Consider the following 20,402-nt stretch of genomic DNA (forward strand, 5'->3'; position numbering starts at 1 on the left):
AAAAACACACACGGCCATAGAAACACCTGGGAAAACGGGCGAGAGGAGGGTGCGTTTTGCTGTTTTGTTTGCTACTTTCTCACGATGCTCTCCCCGTCTTCATGATTAGATGGCCTTTCTGAGCTGTCGCCACCCACGAGGGACTTTAGGGTTGTGACAGTCTCTGTGTTGGTTTAATAGGAAAATCAACAGCACGCAGATTTGTCAAGTCCTTCTGGTCTGCGTCTTTCCTGGAGCTGCTTCATTCAATTGAGATCTCCTTAAATCCGTGCATCTGAACCCTTCTCGGTCTGACTAGCCATAAAGGATGCAAGCAAGAGTTCACACAGCCCAAGAGGGCTCGGCTGGCTGGTCGTCAGCAGGGAAGTGACAGCGACTCTCAGTTTGCCTGGCATTTTGATGTTATGGTTGCTGCTCTAGACCCTGCAAGATGAAACCCTGCCTCTCCTATAGCAAGAGATTCTATTCTGTGTCCATGAAAGAGCTGCCGTGTTCATGTGGCCATAGGTCATCCCTGGGGACGTTTTCTAAATTTCACCGTCAGCATCTCAAGCTTTACCTTTTGGATTTCTTCTGTGTCGCCCTGTAGAACTTTGGTACAATTATCACTGCTACTGGGACTCTCCTGTCAAGCCCAAACGTCAGAGTCTGACTTCTGATGAATTCTTAACACAGAGAAACTGACTCAGGTGAAGATGGGTACCAGAAAGTATTTAGAGGGATAAGAACCATCTCCACTGCAACGAGTCTTCTGGGACCCTGGAAGCCCAGCTTGATGGTCTTCCTGGGGGTTGTCTGATTTTCACTGATCAGAGGTGTAAGGACCTCTGGAATTGGGGAAAAGCACATTTATAATTACGGAAAGGCTGGATCATGTGGTCCTCTGATCCCAGTGACTATGCTGATTCCACTGGGATTGCACTGGGCAACCAGGTTCTAAGTTAACTGGGAACGGGCAGGAGCATCCTGGGAGGCATCTGATGAACAGCCTGGTGTGAGCACCTCTTCTGAGGGGCACGGGAAGGACCCTGGCCTGGGTGTCAGGGGCCCTCTGCCTTTGTTTTAACCTTCAAAACCACCAGGGGGTGCCACTGTGCTGGCTGACAGGGCCCACGGACCACCCCCTGCTGCCCTGTGGGCAGAGTCTCCTATTATCCCCACCCCCAGGATGAGGAATCAGGCAGGAGGGAACTCCATCCCGAAGCCCCCAGGTGTAAGCACGGAGCCAGGATTCAGGGCTCACAGGGGGACTGAGGCTCCCGGGTGTTGGTCATGATGCAGAGATGGGCCTCAGCTCCACATCTGTCCCTACCTCATCCCACTCTGAAATGGAACCAGTGCTAGGAAACCAAGCTTTGGGTCAGGAACTATTGCCTATTTATACCCTCAAATTCTTGCTGAAATCCTAACCCCCACTGTGACAGTTAGTTGGTGGGGCTTTTGGGAAGTGAGTGATTAGGTCATGAGGGTGGGGCCCCCACATATGGGATTAGTGCCCTTATAAAAGAGGCCCCAGAAAGCTCCCTTGCCCCTCCCACCTCACGAGGACACAGTGAGAATACAGCCAATTATGAACCAGGAAGAGCGTCCCACCTCAGGCAGCAAATATGCCACCCCTGTGACTTGAGGACATCCCAGCCTCTAGAACAGCGAGAAAGAGACCTCCGTTGTTTAAGTCACCCAGTTTATGATATTTTGTTACAGCAGCCCAAAGACAGGGACGTGGAGGCCTAAATACTATCTCATTTCTTCTGTTTCTCAAAGCATACGTCTTGATATTTTGGTTTTCTTTGACAGTGAGCAAGGAAAACAACTGATACACCACGCAGGTCTGTGGTTCCAGGGCCCCCAAAGAGAAAGGGAGGCAAAAGTAGAGAAGGCATACTTTATTGCGGTACAAATCAAGTCCAGGAGGGGACAGGACACAGCAGCTCTCCCACAGAGAAAACCAGAGATGAGGTGTCCTGCCCTCTAAACCTCTCCTTGGCTGGAGGAAAGGGTGTTTCCCAGAACACAGACTGAACTTCTGGTTAGCAGAGACAGTGGACAGACACACCCCAAAAGACACGGAAGTAGGAGGCACAGTCAAGTCCAGTTTTGCTACCAGGATCATTCTTGGCTTCAGAATGAAACAAGCACCTCCCAACACATGCATGCATGCACGCGCACACACACGCACACATGTACACACACATGAAAGCTCTGCAGGCAGCTCCTCTACGAAAGTCAGACCCGCCGTCTGGTTAGCTGGGCTGGGTACACTGTGGCAACACAAACTACCCTGGAAACTGACTCAAAATTTCAGAAACAAAATTAAGGAAAGAATGAAAATTTTGTATTTTCTTCCCATAAATGAAAAAGTTACAAAAACCCCACATTCTGACTCTAGCCGGTGGAAGATGGCATTCTCCCTGGAAGCATCTTTCTCAGCCGCCCACTGCCTGGTGCTCTGCTGCCCACACCTGTCCCCGAGTCCCCTCACTGGAGCGTCCCAGCCAACCTCAGGCGAGGCTGGAAACACTGCAGTGCCCAGCGGGCGGGGAGGTGCTGGTGCCACATCTGGCCCTTTCCACGGGGCCAAATGGGAAGGCAACGGCAACCAAAGGCAGTGGCTGTCCTGCCCTGGAGCCTCGAGGGAGGTTGCTGGTGAAGGGGGAGAAGGCTGGGTCTGAGAAGCAGGCTCCTAGGGGGACCTGGGGACGCCTGTCACAGGGCCTGGGGTGGAGCGTGGGAAGCAGCCAGTCTGGGCCTGTTAACCGCTGGGCTCCCATGGGCGCTCCTAGGGAAGCTCGTTTCTGAGAACACCACGGCGTGCTCCCCAGACCCCTTTCACTAATGCCCTCTGGAAGCACAGCACCCCAGAAACCAAACTCTCCGGAATAAAGCCCTTGGCTGAGCTGAGACTAATCACCGCACAGACGGCAGTGAGGGGGGTGTGAGCAGGGGCCTAGCACTCAGCCCCGGGGGCAGCACGACTGGCCCTGCTCCTGACCGACGGGGGAGGGGGCCCCTGAGCCCCCAGGGTGTGAAGCTGGGGCCACGGCTCACACGGCGGGGGGAGGAGGAGCGGAGGGGGGGGTAGCGGCACGGTGCAGAAGCAGCTCCGGGAACTGAGGCTGCAATCCACCCACGAGCACCCACAGAAGGGCCAGCGGGTGCCTACACGAGGCGGGTGACGGGGCAGCTGTCAGGCTCGTCCAGGTACAAGGTGCTGAAGACATCGTTGAAGAAGGCCGGGTAGCACCTGCAGGCCCGCTCACAGTCTGGGTTGAAGTTCACCTCTAGGAGCTGCGGCTGCATCACTCGCTTCCCTGATGGCGCAAAAGCACGGGCATCTCACTCCTGGGAGGTGGGCTGGGGGGCCCGCGAGGGCTTCTCTGGGGGCCTGGCCTGAAGCCTGCTTGTCCAGGGGAAAGACCGGAGCCACCTCCAGCCCCAGGAGTGACACGAGCCACCACATCCCGGGGACTCTGGAACGAGGGTGCCCGGCCAGGGCCGCTGCTCCCCCGGCCTTTCACGTAGGGTTCCTTCCCTTGTGAGCTCTCTCCCGACACCACTGCCGCCCACTTGCCTTTCCTGCTCGTGCTCTGCCCTGCAGGCCGTGGCTCCTAAAGGTGGGCCTTCTCTGACCCAGATCTCAGGCTAACTCGAGGCAAGTGCTGACCATGGCGAAGGAGCAGCGACGCCCTCCCTCTGTCCCTGTGTGGGCTGAATGACCACCTTTGGGTAAGTGGGGAGGGCACTTTGGATTACGGGGCAGGGGAGTCCCCTCACCATCTGGACGGCTGTCCCACTTCAGCATGAGGTCGATGGCATACATGGCCCGGGATGAGGGGTAGTCGCAGAAGCCCAGCGGGGGCGGCCTGGCACACGCCACCTGGAACAGCTCCGTGAAGGCCTGGAAGATGTCAGCCTGGGGGCCGGGGGAGGCAGGGTCAGGGGCTTGCGTGGCTGACACTGGGCCCAGCCCTTCAGAGCAGCCTCTCCATATGGGGTCCACAGCCCCTTCCTGAGCCCTGGTCCCCAAACAGCCAAGTCATCTCCTCCGACATCCTTTTTGACACCAGACCTGGCCAGAGCCACCTGTGCCCTGCTCCCTCACTCCTGGCACCCAGCTCCTGCAGACCCGCCTGGGTCCCCCGCCTTGGAGCCCACGGCTCCTTCTGCACCAAGCCAGGCAGCGCAGCTCCCGAACGCTCACTCCAGCAAGTGGCGGCCAGCTTGTGTCTCTAAGCACGTCCCCGTGTCCCCTCAGGTGTGCAATTCCTGGCACACACAGAGCCCTTTGCCGTCTGGCTGTCCCAAGGGTGTCCTGAATGCCCTGCCAGGCCCCCTCCAAGGAACCCTCACAACACCCCACCCGGGCCAGAGGGGAGGAGGGGTCTCGGCCCACACCGTCTCCCTCACCAGCCCTGATGGGAGGAGCAGACCATCCAGAGGAGGCAAAGGCCCCTACCCGCCTGACGCTGGCCCACGAGGCAAGCCCCGGCCCCTCCAGCTCTGCCAGGACTCACCTGGACGCTCTTCCAGGGAAATTCTGGGTACTGCTTCTCAAACTCCGGGACGAACTCATCGTAGTGCATCTGCAACAGACACAGGGCCCGTCGAGCTCTGCCCGGGGCCTCCTCTGGGCAGGGGCGGGGGAGGCCTGGCCTGCCCTGCTTTCACGTGGAGCCCTGATACTCGCCGGGGCCCCAGGTTGGCGCCAGCAGCCTCTCCAGCTCCACCCCCGCAGGACACAAATGGGAGGCAGGACACGGGGTCTGAGCTCTGGACACATTCACTTCTCAGAGTCTCAGTGTCTCCATCTGTAAAACGGGACAACGCTCCCCGCCCAGCAAACCCACTTTGCACGGTTGCTGTGAGGCTCCAGTGAAGCACTGAACATTGGGAGGCCCGGGCCAACGTGTCACCACGTCCCTCTCACGATGGTCACTGGACGCAGAGCTCGGACCCAAGTCTGCAAGGCCCAGGCCTGAGCTCACTGCCCGGTCCCGGCTCAAAGTGCCTGAGGACAGCAAGGGCTTCTCAGGCCAAGACGTCACCCAAAACACACCTGAGCAAGCTGGCCGTCAGCTCAGGTTTCTCCCAGAGAGGACCAGGACGGGCTCCCTATGGAAGCCCAACGTTCTCGCCCTGCTGGACACGCGTCCCCACACGCGGGGGCTTCAGAGGAAACGTGACCCTCGGGACGACACCTGCTATGTAGAGGAAAGGCACTCAGGTCCTCAGAGACGACCTCTGCAACATCCCGGGACCCCGGAGAGGGCTCGGGCTCGGGCTCCTAGGGACCAGCTGTCAACACAGCCCAGGACAAGAGGAAGGAGCAGCAGCGGCCCTGCCGGCCGTGCACGTGGCCTGGCCACTCGGACGGCGCAGCGCCCCCTAGAGGACTTCTCAGACATGGCACAGCGAGAGCTCAGGGCGGCACATTTACTAACAAATCACCACGTGCCTCGGAAACACAATCCCCACATTCAGCAGTGGCTGCTTCGAGGGAGGTGGGGACCAGAAGGCCACCTGCAGGCCTTGTATGGAGCAGGGTGGGAGAGTGCCTGTGCCCTACTTCCTGTCTGCCCAGAACAGCCATAACCAACCTGCTGGTCCAAGAGGACTTTGTGGACAACACGTCAGGGGGGCCTATCTCTCCTTCCCTTCTGCCTCCACCCAGAGCCGGCCTCTGTCTCTGCCCAGGCTGTGCCTCCCCTACCTGTCCCAGGTGCACCACTGGCCAGCTGGGGGATCACGGCCTCACCTCGAAAGGAGCTGTGCTGACGCCCTCTGCTTGCGGTGCCCAGAGAGCACGGGCAAGACAGAGGGCCCAGGGTCCAGGCAGGGTCGCAGGCCAGCAGAGCTGCCCGCCCTGGGGGCCGCGGGACACGAACCTGTGCGCCTCCCCACCCCTACCCGTCCTCACGCTCAGCGGGTGCCGAACAGAAGGCAGCCTGTGCTTCCCGGCTGAGACCCTGCCCTGCTCAGACTTGCCAGGGGACCGGGAAGCCCCAGGGGCCCCCTCAACCCAAGCACGTGCCCCTCAGAGCTGCGGGGGCAGCTGTGGGAGGGGACGCAGGTACCAGAAGGCAGCTCCCCTGACCACTACGCAAGCTGCCCGGAAGACAAGCTGATGGGTGTCGGGTCCCGTCTGTGCCAGCCTCCACGGGAACCCCTCCCCAGGCCCCACCAGGCCCCTCCCTACCTGCTTCAGCACCAATTCCGGGTCGTAGTTCATGACAGTGAAATGCTTCTCGTAGTCGTCCAGGTCGTTGAGTGCGAAGGGCCTGCAGGACGAGCGGACAGACGCTCGAGTGGGTCCCGGGCACGGCAGATGCTCAGAGCCCCCTGGCCAGGCGCCAGTTCCCCCGAGAGTGGGGCAGTCCCGCACCGCCCCCGCGCCCCCGGCCAGGGGCTAACTACGAAGACCCCCACTAGGCCAGTAAACATCGTCGTGGTTTGAGGGGGCAGGTGCCTGTTCCACAAGGTGGTGGTGACACAGGCGGGGCGAGAATTACTGCCGTTTAACAGAAACGGGCTCAGCGGGGTCCCTGCTGGGTGCTTGGTGGTAAAGGAGCCCCCGTGCAGGCATTCTCATCCCGAGTAAAAGAGGGGCCCTGTCGCCCAGCCCCCAGCCCCAGCCCAGTCTCCCCATGTACCGGTTGGAGAACCGCAGCCAGAACACGTCATAGACGAACAACGTCAGGGGCTTCACGGACCGCAGGAGCACGATGTAGCGGATGTCGAACTTGACCCTCCCCACATCTTCTCGAAGGAACAAGACGGGACTTTCAATGTATTTGGACACAACCTGAGAACACAGATGCAGGCTCACAGGTGGCTTGTCGCACCTGGGCCAGGACAGAGCACCCCGACCTCCCCAGCTGTGGCTCCCACTCGTGGTACGTCCAAGTGCTGTCACCACATCTGGAGGAAGACTGACTCCTGAGCCCACCTCCCGTCTCGGTGCCATGAAGGCACCTGCTCCCTGCACTCCGGGTCCTCCTGTCTTTTCAAACCTGTGTCTTAGCTGCAACGAGTTCTTTATCTTCATCTTTAATTGAAGAAAAAGATGCCACAAGTTTTTAGCTTTGAAAACTGAATACAGATTCTCAGCCATAAATCCACCGACTCCCCATCCCACCGCTGGAAACCTTCACAAGGGTCATCGCAGCGGCATTTTGTCTCGGGCCTCTGTCCAGGTGCAGAACCCTGTGTCCTTCAATTCCCCCACTGATGGGTCCAGTGCCCTGCGGGGCTCCCTGGCCTGGCCACCTCCCTCCTGCCAGGTGGTCCTGTGAGGCGCGGGGCGCATGGGGATGCAGGTCAGACACACCCAGGGGGGCTCCCTCCTCTCACCCGACTGTCACACAGCCCCCCCGCCAGGCAAGGGCAGGGGAGGGAGTGGGGGTGGCGGCTTCGGAGACTCCTGTGAGCTGAAGAACGCTGACACCGGGACCTACCCACAAAGGTCCTGGCAGAGCCCGGCGCGGCCCCCCGCACCCCCGCCCGGCGCCCCAGGGCCCCACCTTGGGGGAGCTCTCGCGGTGCCGGATAATGCTGTGGAGGCTCTTGGTGATGTGGGTGTCCAGGCTGCGGGCCAGGTTCCAGGGCTTGCAGATCCAGTGGTTGTCCTCGCCCCTGGGAGCAGAGGGGATGACCAGGCTGTGCCCTGGGCCCACCCTCCCGGGCACTGTGTCCCCAGTACTGTGGCAGCAGAGGAGGGGCTGAGAGAGGGGTCCCAGAGGAGACCTTAGGGGCTGGGCCTCGGGAGTGAGGAGCCTGACGGGGCCAAGGGAGCCGCCCTCCAGGAGGAAGGGCCGCCGGGCAGCAGCACAGCGAAAGCCCGCAGCTCCGGAACCGTGGCCGCCGCGCGGCGGGCGCTCAGCCAGGGGGCGGGCCAGGCGGGGTGGCGGGGACCGCGGGAGCCTGACGGGCGTAGGGTCTCGGCCGCTGCGGCTCCGGGGGGTGCTCACCGCCTCTCCCGCTGCTGGAAGTAGCTGACGAACTGGGGCAGCTCGGTGCGCAGGTTGAAGGTGCGGGGCAGCCAGGCCGGGCCCTCGGGGCCGCCCGCCCGGCGCGCGACGGAGGCCAGGCAGTCCTTCACCGTCAGCAGGTTCTCGCAGGGGAACTGGTTCAGCAGCACACTGGGCCTCTCCCGGCTCAGCCTTCTGCGGGGCCAGGCAGGCGCCACCGGTCAGGGGAGGCGGGGCTCCGGGGGGCAGGGCTCGGGGGAGGCGGCGGGGCTCGGGGGAGGCGGCGGGGACCGGGCTGGGAGGCACCTCACCTGTAGTCCTTGAAGTGCGAGAAGTTGTAGAGGATGTCGGCGTCCACCTCGCTCTGGGTGAAGGTGAAGCGCGGGTGGGTGAGGTGGCTGAGCACCTGCCGGATGTCCGTGTAGACCCTGCGGGGGGTGGGGTGGGCTGAGGTCGGCCTCCGACCCACAGCCTCTGCTTGTCCGCCCAGTGACGGGGCCTCTCGGACCCCGGCGACCCCGAGTTCCCCATCTGTAAGATGGGACCACGGGGCCACCTCACACTCCTCCTGAGGACCAACCAGGAGAACCCGAGCGTTTTATCAGGCACGGGCTCCCTCCTCCCACGTGGAAACGGGACGGGTCTACGGGACGGGTCTACCGCTGGGACCTCTGCCCACACGGCCCGGCCCTGGGCGGAGGAGAGGACAGGGCCTGGGAGCCTGTCTGCCGGGGTGGGGGGGGGGGGCGGTGGGGGCGGACACACTTTGGAGTGCGAAGGCAGGAGGGAGGCCTGGCCCTGGACAGCGATCCAGGGAGGAAGAGAGGCGCGGAGCTGGCTGCTCAGGCGGGGCCGGCACGGGGCGTGTAGTCCGCTGCTGCGGCGAGCACAGCTGTGGGGAGGGGGTGAGGCTAAGGGGGCCTCAGTGCAGCCTCTGACCTGAGGAGGTGGAGGGGTGCTGGGTGGTGAACTCAGGTAAGGGGAGGAGGGCCGGGCCGAGGGCCAGTGGGAGGAAACCCCCAGAACCTGGGGGAAGGGGCCAGTGGAGCATGGTGTCCGTTCTGGCTGGAGCAGGTGTGGGCAGCCAGAGGGAGGGCCTCCCCCTGGAAACAGAAGCCAACCTGCCCCTGGCTGACCCGGGACCCGCCCCCGAGCCAGCTCGATGCCTGGTGGGCGTCCCCCAGGACCTCCACTTCCTCACCCGTAAAAGGGAGCACCTGCTTCCACCCCGGGTCCAGCCTGGGCTTGCTGGCCTGCCTGGCCTTACGTTAAGCTGCCAGCCCACACCTGCAGACACCTGGGAGTGGCCCCCCGGCAATCTGGGTGGCTTTCCTGGGTGCCCAGCACCGTCACTGTCGGCACTGGTTCCCCGCTTCCAGAGGTCGTGCGCACCCCAGCTCACCCTCACTTCTCGGGCGCTCTCTCTGTGACCCTGAGACCCCGCCCGTGGCGTTTCTGTCACTGCTGTGCTGCCAGGGGGCAGAGGACTTACTGAGGCCGCCCTGTACCGCGCACTGTTCCAGGAGTCGTGGGGACCGTGAGGAGTGCGTGAGGAAAGGGACCGAGGCAAAGGCTCATCACAGGCTGGGGGCAGGGTGGGCTACGCACTTGAAGACGTGGTCACAGGGATACACCGCCGGGTTGATGGCCACTGGCAGCTTCTCCTTGTTTTCCTCCAAAATAGCCTAGAAGGAAAACACTGGAGGTAGAAACAGACCTTCAAAAAAAGGAGCACACGCTTCCCCATCCTGTATATCAGGGTTTTGGGATCCCAGGGGGCACACCTGGACCTCAGGTAGAGCCCTTCGCAGGCACCGCAGCGCCCAGAGCCCTCTGACCACCCCCAGCCCAGGATTCCGGGGCTCAAGGCCCCTCAGGTGCCGAACAGCCTGTTTTGTGTCAAAAGAACAACGTAAACATTGCTCTAAATCTTCTCATTGTTCTAAATGCTTCCTCCAAGTCACAAGCAGCCCAGAAGGTGCCCAGCCTGTCCTGGGAGGGGGCTACCTGGTCCTCGGGGAGCCCCCAAAAGCTGCTCTGAGCTTAAGCCGTGTGATGGTTTAAACCATGTCCATAGGGACTTCCCAGGTGGTCCAGCGGTGAAGACTCTGCGCTCCCAATGCAGGGGGCCTGGGTTCGACCCCTGGTCAGGAAACTAGATCCCACATGCTGCAACCAAGAGCCCGCATGCTGCAACTGAAAAGATCCCAGGGGCTTCCCTGGTGGCACAGTGGTTGAGAATCTGCCTGCTAATGCAGGGGACACGGGTTCGAGCCCTGGTCTGGGAAGATCCCACATGCCGCGGAGCAACTAGGCCCGTGAGCCACAACTACTGAGCCTGCGCGTCTGGAGCCTGTGCTCTGCAACAAGAGAGGCCACGATAGTGAGAGGCCCGCACACCGCAATGAAGAATGGCCCCCGCTTGCCACAACTAGAGGAAGCCCTCACACAGAAACGAAGACCCAACACAGCCAAAAAATAAATAAATAAATAAATAATAATTAAAAAAAAAAAAGAAAAGAAAAGATCCCACACGTGGCAACGAAGATCCCATGTGCTGCAACTAACACCCGGCGCAGCCAAATAAATAAATAAATAAAATAAAATAAAACATGTCTATAAACTCTTCTATATTCCTTTTGAAAGGCAAAGTTCATTCATCTTCCCTTGAGCATAGGCTGGGCTGAATGAGTTGTTTATAACAAATAGAAAGAAGTGGAACAACAGTCTGCTATTTCACGAAAGGCCCTGCAGTCTCCTCCTCGCCTTCTCTCAGATCACTTCCTCCGAGAGAAGTCAGTCACCATGTCCCGAGGACACTCAAGCAGCCCCGCGGAGAAGCCCACGGCTGGGGAGGAACTGAGGCCTCCTGCCCACAGCCGGCACCACCTTGCCAGGCGTGTGAGTGTGCCACGTGGGAGCCGGTCCTCAGCCCCATCAAGCCTCAGACGACAGCCTGAGCGCGCTCACGAGAGACCCTGGGCCAGAAGCACCCAGCCGGGCCACTCCCCATCTCTCTACAGAAAGCGAGAGATAATGAATGTCTGCTGTCTTGAGCTGCTATGTTTTGGAATAAATTGTTACCTGGTGCTAGCTAACTAATACAGGCAACCCCAAGGCCCACGGCACAGGCCTCATCCAGATGGGTCAAGTGGGGAAAACCAACCAGGATGTTTTAGAAAACCATTGTCTGGACTCTTTTCTCCTCTTCCTGGCCAGTGGAGGGCATCTCGCTCAACCCCCCACAAATGCTAATTTCAATTCATGTTCCTTTAACAACCTCAAGATCAGGAAGTCTTTGTTCCTAAGCCCTTCTTAAACCTTACCCCTTTGCATTCACTGACTTGTTCAAGTGTTTAGCACCTACTAGGTGCAGGCACTCTACGAGGTTCTGAAACACACCTCTGAATTGAGAAGGGTGATCCCTGAGTTTTCGACAGAATCAGTTCAATTACCGCTGGCTAAGGTTAAATTCAGAGGGAAAAGTGCCAACAGGACCACTGTGTCAGCCCAGCCCTCCCAGCCAGCAGCCTCACAGAACCGCTAACGCCACACACACTTCCCACTCTAACGCGAGTTAACTAGTTTACTCCTTTGCACAATCCTCTGGGGCATTCAGCGAGCATGTGATGTGCTGGTGGGGGCAGGGCAACTGCAACGTGTGGGGCAAGGTTGGAGCCTCTGCCCACAAGTTACCAGGACCCCTTGGTTTTGGACTCCCGCTCTTCCACCAGCCGTGTGGCCTTCGGCAAGTAACTTAACCTCTCTGTGCCTCAGTTTCCTCATCCTCAGTAAAATGAAGATAAAAATAGGTCCGGATGTCCTATTGTAAGGATTACAGCAGAGCATGCCCGTGAAGTGCTAGGCAGAGGCCTGTGCATCCCTTGGTTTCCAACTGGGACCGGCTGACGGGAAGCAGTGGCAGGAGATGAGACGGCAGGGGAGGAGGAGAGAGGGCCAGGGTGTTACTTCCTGCTCAGCCCTGCCTGGTTCTGTTCCCATAGGCTCCACTTGCTGCCCTACCCCAGGCTGCACCAACCCTGGCTCCCCAACCTGGCCTGCCTCACCGACTGGGCCCTGCACTAACTCACCACCAGCCAGGCACCTGTCAGTGGTCCCTGGTGGGACCCAGACCACGGACTGAAGCACTGCTGTCATCCCCAACAAGGACACCCATGACGACCACTTGTTGGGGGCCTGCTGTGAGCCAGAAGACATCCCATGCTGTGTCTGAACATAGTGTCCTCACATCCCTGGTGAGGGAGGTGTCAGGAAATGGAGAAACGGTACGGAGCTGGGATTCATAGCCGAGCCACAGAGCGCCCACTGCCCCCGCCCCCCAGCTCCTGAAAACAGGGAAGAGCAGCACCGACCTCCAGCCCACCAGCTCTACCCAACCCTCTGGAAGGACGGTTCCCAGCAGCGGGACCCCGGGGTCTGGGCTCCAGGCTGGCGCCCAGCTGTGTGGCCCCGGGCAGCTCACGTCTGCTCCCTGAGCTCTGAGCCGCCCCTTGTCTCTCAGACACCCCCAAACTCTCCTCTCCCTCCCAGGGCAGCCGGCTGGTGCTCAGCAGCATTTGGCGACTGGGTGAAGAAAGTTCCAGGAGCCACCAGCAAACAGGCCCAGGGGTCGGGGCTGGAGGCCACACCTGGTAGTGCTCGTCGGGTGGCTCGGGCGTGGAGGAGCTGAGGTCCCGCAGGTCGGCGGGGGCCCAGGGCAGCAGCACACACCTCCGGATCAGAGGGTCGGCCTCTCCGTAGGCAAAGTCCCGGGTCACCTCCTCTGCACCAGGACACGCGGGCAGTCAGGGGGTGGCAGAAAGGCGGCCGGCCCTTCCTTGGGGTGGGCGGGGTTTGACTTACCGCCCGTGTCCAGGTCCCTCAGGGGCCACAGCAGCGTGTAGGCCACCCGCTGGGGCACGTAGAAGAAGGGCGCGGTGGCGAAGCTGGGCACGTCCGCGTGCTGGATGCGCGAGCCGAACTCGTCCATGATGTACCACACCGGCACCTTCTCCTCGGCCGTCTGCGGGCAGAGCACACGCCACCCTCGCCCACTGCTCCGCCTCCCCGCCCCTCCCGTCCGCGCGCCCTTCCACGCATCCACGACCCAAACACCTACCACCGGCCCGTCTGTGCCCAACTCTCAGAGCCTGGAGCACCTACCACACACGGCTTCAATCCCTTGAACCCGTGGCCTCCGGGCTGGCGGCCCTGCCCTGGCAGACAAGGACAACAGGCCAGCGGGCTGCCATGTGATCACGTGTGTGGCAAAGGTGTACAGAAAGAAGGCACTTAGCCTAGCAGCTACATGGATGTGTTTGGTTCTGTGTGCAGGGGGAGGAGGGGGGAGACTTCTGAGTTCAGGGAAGGCTTCCTGGAGGAGGCAACAGCTAAGCTGAGATCAGGAGAAGCAACTTTTGCCTTTTCCCGGACTGAAAGTGGTGAGGGGCTGGAACGTAAGGGTGGGTCTGGGGAGGTCGGGGAGGGGGTTGGTGATGTAAGCCCAAGGACATGCTGAAGGGACTCAGCTCTACTCCGGAAAGCAGCAGGGTATCACTAAGGGCTTTTAGGAGGGTGAGGGAACCAGAAGAGGCCAGGAGAGTGGCAGCCAGGTCGCCGGGGTCCGGGAGAGGGTTGTGTACTGTGAGCCCAAAGGCCGCATGGATGCCTGGGTCCCGGCACTGGCTGGCCCGAGGCAAAGAGTAACAGGCCCGTGACAGGGCCGCGGGGAACCAGGGTAGTTTCCACCGACCACAGAAGATGAGTTTGCTCACTTGCGGGGTAAAAGGACACCTCCCGCTAGCCCTGACGGCACGGGGCAGCGAAGGCCTGTCTGCCTCCCCTGGGGCCCGGCTGCCCGCTCACCCCGTGGGCCAGCTGGTAGGTCTGGTTGAACTTCCACATCTCCTCCAGCACCAGGTCCACGGCCTCGGCGCTGGGCAGCTCGCCGTGGAAGTCGATGCCCATCAGGTTGGCCATGCGGTGCAGCAGCCCGGGCACCTGTTGCAGCTGCTGGCGGGCGTGTGCCATGCGGCACGTCCAGGCGTGGTCGATAAGGAAGATGCTGCGGGCACAGGCTACAGGTGAGCGCGAGGCTACCACGCAGGCAGGGCAAGAAGGGAGGGCGGAAGGAGGGCCAGCAGGCGGGATCCGCCTGAGCAAGAGGCCGGGCTGAGGCCTGGACCCCGCACCGGGCCTGGGTGGGGATCCCGGCCCTGCCGACCACCCGCCGTGCGGGCCTGGGCAAGTTCCTCTCCCTTTTCCAGTTTCTAAAACAGGGCAACACGGTCCCTACCCCCTATCACCGGGCTGACGCGAGCATCAAAGGAGACAAAACAGCGTGCTGACCGTACACTGAATCCTCATGTACTCAGTTATGACTACAGTGATCACCGCGACAGTTAACTGTCCTCAACTGGATTTTGAACTGCTGGAGGGCAGGCCCACGCCCCCCAACCTTGCTACCTGCAGGCAGACACGCAAAGGAGCCCCACTCAGAGCTCACTCGTGCTTGCCCGGGACTTCTGGCCACTTCTCGTGAAGCGCCCAGGATTTCTGCGGGAGAGGCTTCAAGGCCCCACGTGTACGGACACCTGCAGTCTACACAGTCCGGGCGCCGCAGGTGCCCGGTGGGCCAGCTGCAAGGCTCTCACACCAGCGTGGTGGAGGGTGGGGTGTCCCCACTGCAGGCCCAAGGACATGAGTGCCCCCGGCCCACAGGTCAGGCTGCCCGGACACCATCCAAGCCCTGCTGGACTCGGAGGCTCCGAACGCCCCGGGTTCTGCCTGCTGGGGAAGCAGCCCTGGCCCGGCCCCCTGCTAACACGGAAGGAACAGCCACCGCTCTGGTTCTTAGGCCGGGGGGCAAGCTCAGCAGTAGTTATTTTACTGCACTTATATTGTCTTTTGTTCGCATATCCTGAAACAAATGATTTATTCCTGTCCTCGTGCGTAGAGTTTGTGACCGTGTGAGACACGGCACAGAGCCAGGCCTTCAAAGTGGAGCATCTGGGGGTGACCTGGGCAGACGCACACAGTGGCTGCTGGACACGGTGGGTGCGGGGGAGGATGGCGGCTGGGGCCTGGCCATTGGGGCGGGGTGGGGCGGACTCACAAAGGTCTGGAGGGAAGAAAGGCCCCGGAGCAGGAAGGGCGGTGGAGCCGGGCTCCCAGCCCAGACACCATCCCCATCCCTCCCCAAACCTGCCTGGTGGTGTGCGTGGAGGGGGCAGAGGCCAGGAGCTGCTCGAGGTGGCCGCTGGGCCCAAGCCCCACGGCTGGCACAGGCGGCAGCAGAGCAGGCACCTGCGCAGGTCTGCTGTACCGAACGTAATGAGAACGGGGAGCCTGCGAGTTTCTGAGTCAGAGGGCACGGGGGTGGAGGAGCTTGGCTGCTGTCATTACCCGTGGGGGCCCTCCCACCCCACCAGGGGCTGGTGAAGGAGCCAGACTTCCTGGAGGAGCTACGGTCACAGGTGCCCGGAAACCCCCAGAGGCCGGCAAGTTTCTCCACCAGGGTTCCGGCAAAGTCGGGCAGAGGGACCTGTGGGCCTCTCCTGGCGGAGGACAGCCCCTCTTGGCCCCTGGGAGGCAGGAAGCCTGGGGTCCAGTCTCGGCTCTGGCCTTTCTACCCTGTGGCCTCGTGCAAGGCCCAGGCCCACTCCCAGCCTCGGCGCCTCACGCGAGGAATCAAGCAGGCCACACTGCTCACATGCCGGGGTGCAAAGCCCAGGGCTCCACCCAGAGACTGAGATCCAGCAGGAGCGGGGGCAGGCCCGGGGTCCCTGGAAAAGCCCGGGCTCATGAGTTAAGGCTGCCCTGGGGTCGACACCCACGATCTTAACCCGCTGTGTGACCCTGGGCAAGTCCTTCCCCATTGTTTCCTCATTGGCAAAATGGGAACTTGTCACACCTCCATGGAGGGACCACTGTGACAGTTAAGAGGCATCTGGGGGGGATGCTGCTCTCAGGACAGCATGAAACACAACCAACGCAGGAGTGTCGCCAGTGTCGGGGCTGACAGGACCTTGTCTCAGGGCTAAGGGACCAGCACCTGGCACCCAGGAGCATGAGTGCTCGCGACGACAGCTTCTCCCTAGTGGCGACGACCTTGGTGACATATTTCTAAAAGGCAGCCCGGCCCTGACAGTCTCGGTGCGGACGAAAGGCGTCGGCCTGCGGCTCCTACCTGTTGGGGTCAGCCGCCTGAAGCCCATTCTCATTGGTCACAATGACCTTGTAGCAGAGCTCGCCGCCTGGGTTGGGCTTCTTCCGCAATTCCCGGGCCGCTTCGTCCTCGCCCTCATCCTCCTCCACTTCTTCCACTTGCATTATCCCGAACATCTCCCCAGCGTCGAACACCTGGGGGCCACAGGAGGGGGTGTTGGCAGGAGACCCCATTCCTGACCCGTTCCTTCCGCCACACCCCGGTCTCGAGGACAAACTGAACCCCTAGGAGAAGCAGGACCTCTTTATTGCCCAGCTACCCATTTTACAGGTGGGGAGACGGGTTCCTCATCAGTGAGAATGATGCCCTAACCTCCCCCACTATCGCTGGCGCTATCGTCCAAGGCCCCTCAGCCCGTGGGACCCGAGCTTGGAGGTGGGGCTGCATGCATGTGTCCCATGATATCTAGTCTGGCCTCCTGCATTACAGGGAAAATGCAGCTCAAAAGGCAGAGCGGGCGGCTCCGGTCACGCGGGAAATGACTGGGAGAGTAAGGAACTTGGTGGCTAGGGATTGCACCCCAACTCTGCTCTCACCAGCACCACCAAGCCAACACCAGGGCAGCGGAGGTGACCGAGAAGGAAACGGGGGCCCAAGAGCCTCCTGACGCCACCACGCCAGCCCAGGTCTGCACAAACCATGGCCTGGGTCTAGTCTCCTGAGGTCCTGGGCCAGGATGGGACAGAAGGTAAGGGCCTTGGTCCTTGAGTTTCCCTGGCAAAGGGCAACTGCCAACCACGTGCAGCTGGTGAAGGTGACAAGCCAGTCGGTCCCCATATAGCCACACTCATGTACCTGGTGTCTGCCACAAGTCGGCAAGGGGCCTTAGGGCAGATTCGGCAGCCAGGCTATGTGACCTTGAACAAGACACTGAACTACTCTGTGCCTCAGTTTCCCCATCCATACAATGGGGATACGAGAACCTACCTGAGGGGCTTGTTGGGAGGATTAAATGATTAACACACGTGAAGAGCTTCGAAGAAGCTAAGCTTGGCAAACCCTCTGTAAGCACTTGCTACCATCACGACACTTTTGAGACTAGTCTCTCACCTGGGAAGGGGGCATCATCCACCTTCCAGGAGAGCTGAGAGCGTATTACATCAATCAAACAGTACACACAGAGTCCGTGGCACATAGCAGGGACTCAACAAAGGCCAGCTGCCCCTAAAACCTTTCTCATGACTCTATTAAAAATGGAAGATAAACTCATCCCAGTAGTTGGAAATCAGCCATCTATTCAGGCACAAGCAGCTTGGATGTGCTGGGCAGGACGGGCACTTGGGGGTATGAGGATGAATCACTCATGACCTCTCCCCGAGTGGCAGAGGGGCCACCTGAGACGACCAGGTAAGCGGTGCGGGGGCCTGGAGGGCCGGGTAAGACTTTACAGGGAAGCCGTCACCTGAGGTGAGCGGTGAAGGAAGAGGAAGATTTAAACGTGTGGCCATGCCGTGGTAGTGCAAGGACTCCAGGCAGAGAAGCTGGGGCGAGAAGGGCTGTGGAGCCGAACAGATCCATCCGCAGGGGAGCTCGGGCACTTTTTGGGATGGCGCCTTTAACCACCCCCAGAGCCCAGGGTGAAGCCACTACCTTCCCTCCGGTTTGGAGAGGAGAAGAGAGCGGCTCAGAGGCTGGGACTCACGCCTCGGGCTTCCACCCAGAACCCCGTATCTCCAGCCCTCTACCCCCAAACCTGACAGGAGGGAGGGGACAGTACAGGGCCTGGCTTCTCCCAGCTGTGAAATGGGGGTGACCACCATCCCTTCACAGAGGGACTGGAGGAGGCCCTAACGAGGTAAGGAAGGGGAATGGTATTGCAGCTGGTAAGTTCCTGCAGACAGAAAAGAGCTGAAATTTACTGTAAAACACTCCCCATCCTTTCCAAGGCACCGGGGTCCCCAGCTTTCGGGGGCTAGAGGGGCCCCATTCCTTGGTCAGCAGGTGCCTGTGGACCTCCCCCACACCTGGGCCCACAGCAGCAGGTTTGTCAGAACAATGGCTGCAGGTTTGGGTCTGGCAGTGGTGACTCACAGCTCTGCCCATAACCCGTAACGGCAAGGGAGGGCCATGGAAAAGTACTGGCTGTCCCTCAGCAGAGCAGCAGTGGCCAGGCGGCCTGCAGATCTTGCGGCCAGGATGGAGGGGACATTACACTCTGGTGACTATGAGCTGGGCATGCCTCTCTACCCAATCCCCCACCAAGACCGTGGAAGTCGGAGCCATGTTTCCTGGTCCTCACCTTCCAGAGGGAGACTTGGACTCAGACGGGCAAGTGACTTGCCCAGGTGAGTTCACTGCCCGCAGAGGCTGGCAGGGCCGGAGCCAGGCTGTTTCCACCTCGTGCTCCTTTCACCCAGTACACGAGGACCTTTTTATCCTAACAAACCGCTGGGGTCCCCTCCTGCCCAGCACAGGCCTGGGACTAGGGTAAGTGCTCAGGAAATGCTGGCGAATTGAGGGCAAGTCATAAGGGGGAAGGGAATTCACTGTTACAAAATGTAGGTACCAATAACACTGCACCTTTTTTTATAGCAACTACTTGTGTTTTGGGCAGGAAGGTACCTGGTCCAACCCTGATTTCAGAGGCAGAGAGACTGGCTGAAAGGGTGCGGTTTGTCCAGCAGCCTTTTTCTGGCTCCAGGGTCCCACCTCACCGCCTGCACTGCTCAGTCTGTTCCGGCCCAGGAGGCAGCCCCTGCAGGAGCCTGGTTCCAGCTCAGAAGGCCGCAACAGAGGGCCCGTGAACGTGCTCTGGCTTCAGCACATGGGCAAACCACCAAAACCCAGGGCCCACCCCTCAGCCAGGACCCTGCGGAGGCCCTATGGAGACACAGGCTAGAGCACAGGCCAGCAGAAGGGAGCCGACCCCACAAAAAGGGAGACCCTTGAAGCATCTGAGCTCTTTTCATTTTTGTTTAGATTCTGTCTCCAACTCCCACAGCCTGTCTTCATTGATCTGCAAAATGAAGGTGACCCGGGGCTCAAATCAGACGAAGAAACACGAAAGAACTCTATGACCTGAACAGTTAAAGCCACACAAACTCAATGGACGTCTGTTTTCCCTGAGGCAGGTAGTGGCTGAAAGCAAGCTTCTAGTTCAGAAGTCTGACAGACCTTGGGAGTGTCACTTCCTCTTCCTGAGCCTCAGTTTTCTGCACTGTATAAAGGGGGGGTGATGAATCTTACCACCCCCCAGGACTGCTCTGGGCTCGGATGTGTGGAGGACGCAGCCCAGGGCTTGGCACACAACGGGAGCCAAAGTTCATTTTAGTTCCAGTTTTTGCCGCAGCCCTGGCCCAGCCCCAGATGCTGGCAGGACCAGGGCCACAGGTACAGGCTCTGGCCGCCACTCCTAGGCCACAAACTGCCATGGAGGTAAAGTCTAAGTCGGTCGTCAAGGAATTCGTGGCTCTTCATCCTCAAACCACCGGCCGTTTTCCCTGCATCGTCCATCAACGCCGCCCCCCAACTCTCCGCTGCGCGTCTCACCGAAGCCCGCCCCGCCCCGGAACGCGCTCGCTCTCCTTCTCCCAGCCACCAACTCCCCCAGGCGCCCTCCCAACCTCCTCCGCACGCGTCCTCCAGGAGGCCCCGGGCCGCCCCACCCCAGCGGCTCTCAGCCAAGAGCCAGCCCGCAGACCACACCCTTCCTGGTAGAAGGGTCCAGAGCGACCCACCCCCGGCGCGCCCCGCGCCCGCGCTGACCCGGACTGGAGGATGCGCGCCTCGAGGACCTGCATCGCAGCTTCCCTGGCACCTCTCAAAGGGAGCCCGGGGCGCTCCGGGCACGCCCTGCACCCCGGTTCTCCCCGCCCGGCGCCTCGCTCTCCTCGCGTCACCCCAGCCCGCACCTCGTGCTCCAGCTTGTGCAGGAGGCGGCCCCAGTACCGCTCGGGGACTCCCGACGCGCGCAGCGCCGGGCCGTGCAGCGCCGCGAACTTGGCCCGGGCCCGCGCGTCCTCCTCCGGGTCCGGGCCCAGCTCCGGGTCCGACTCCAAGCTCGGCGCCGACTGCGGCGTCAGGACCCGGCTGCCGCGCTCCAGCCTCGCGTCGGCCTGCATGTCGCCTCCACCAGCGCCACCGCCAAGTCCAGCGCCGCCGCAGCCCGCGGGCCCGGCCCTCCCGACTCCGCCCGCTCGCCAGCCCCGCCGCCAGCCCCGCCCTCCTCTGGGCTCCCCGCCCACCGCCGCCCGCAAGCCCGCCCACAC

General features: G+C 61.1%; 1 protein-coding gene across 3 annotated transcripts; it reads right to left on the reverse strand.

The window, feature by feature from the left end:
- Positions 1 to 1,871: 1,871 nt before the first annotated feature.
- Positions 1,872 to 20,333, reverse strand: TTLL12 (tubulin tyrosine ligase like 12). Of its 3 annotated transcripts, XM_059937118.1 has the most exons (14): positions 20,046 to 20,332; positions 16,156 to 16,328; positions 13,833 to 14,031; positions 12,831 to 12,990; positions 12,617 to 12,750; positions 9,576 to 9,652; positions 8,279 to 8,395; positions 7,968 to 8,162; positions 7,521 to 7,632; positions 6,651 to 6,802; positions 6,197 to 6,278; positions 4,515 to 4,583; positions 3,775 to 3,913; positions 1,872 to 3,311 (listed from the first exon to the last, which is right to left on the reverse strand). In XM_059937118.1, the coding sequence occupies exons 1-14, from the start codon at positions 20,253 to 20,255 to the stop codon at positions 3,160 to 3,162; spliced, it is 1,971 nt and encodes a 656-aa protein (XP_059793101.1). In that variant the 5' UTR covers positions 20,256 to 20,332; the 3' UTR covers positions 1,872 to 3,159. The 3 variants fall into 3 exon arrangements, with proteins under 3 accessions (XP_059793101.1, XP_059793103.1, XP_059793102.1); XM_059937120.1 differs by lacking the exons at positions 1,872 to 3,311; positions 3,775 to 3,913; positions 4,515 to 4,583 and adding an exon at positions 5,059 to 5,198 and having other exon boundaries at positions 20,046 to 20,333; XM_059937119.1 differs by lacking the exons at positions 1,872 to 3,311; positions 3,775 to 3,913; positions 4,515 to 4,583 and adding an exon at positions 5,059 to 5,201 and having other exon boundaries at positions 20,046 to 20,333.
- Positions 20,334 to 20,402: the final 69 nt, after the last annotated feature.

The sequence above is a fragment of the Balaenoptera ricei genome, chromosome 10 (assembly GCF_028023285.1).
Source record: "Balaenoptera ricei isolate mBalRic1 chromosome 10, mBalRic1.hap2, whole genome shotgun sequence".
NCBI lineage: Eukaryota > Metazoa > Chordata > Mammalia > Artiodactyla > Balaenopteridae > Balaenoptera > Balaenoptera ricei.

Bases quoted from the DNA above. Each gene is read 5' to 3' on its own strand.
- TTLL12 (XM_059937118.1), bottom strand. From the start codon at position 20,255: ATGCAGGCCGACGCGAGGCTGGAGCGCGGCAGCCGGGTCCTGACGCCG. The intron at 8,163-8,278 runs GTGAGGTGCCTC...CTGGCCCCGCAG, and splicing joins TCGCACTTCAAGGACTACAG to AAGGCTGAGCCGGGAGAGGC. The intron at 3,312-3,774 runs GTGAGGGGACTC...TTGCGCCATCAG, and splicing joins GTGGGACAGCCGTCCAGATG to GGAAGCGAGTGATGCAGCCG.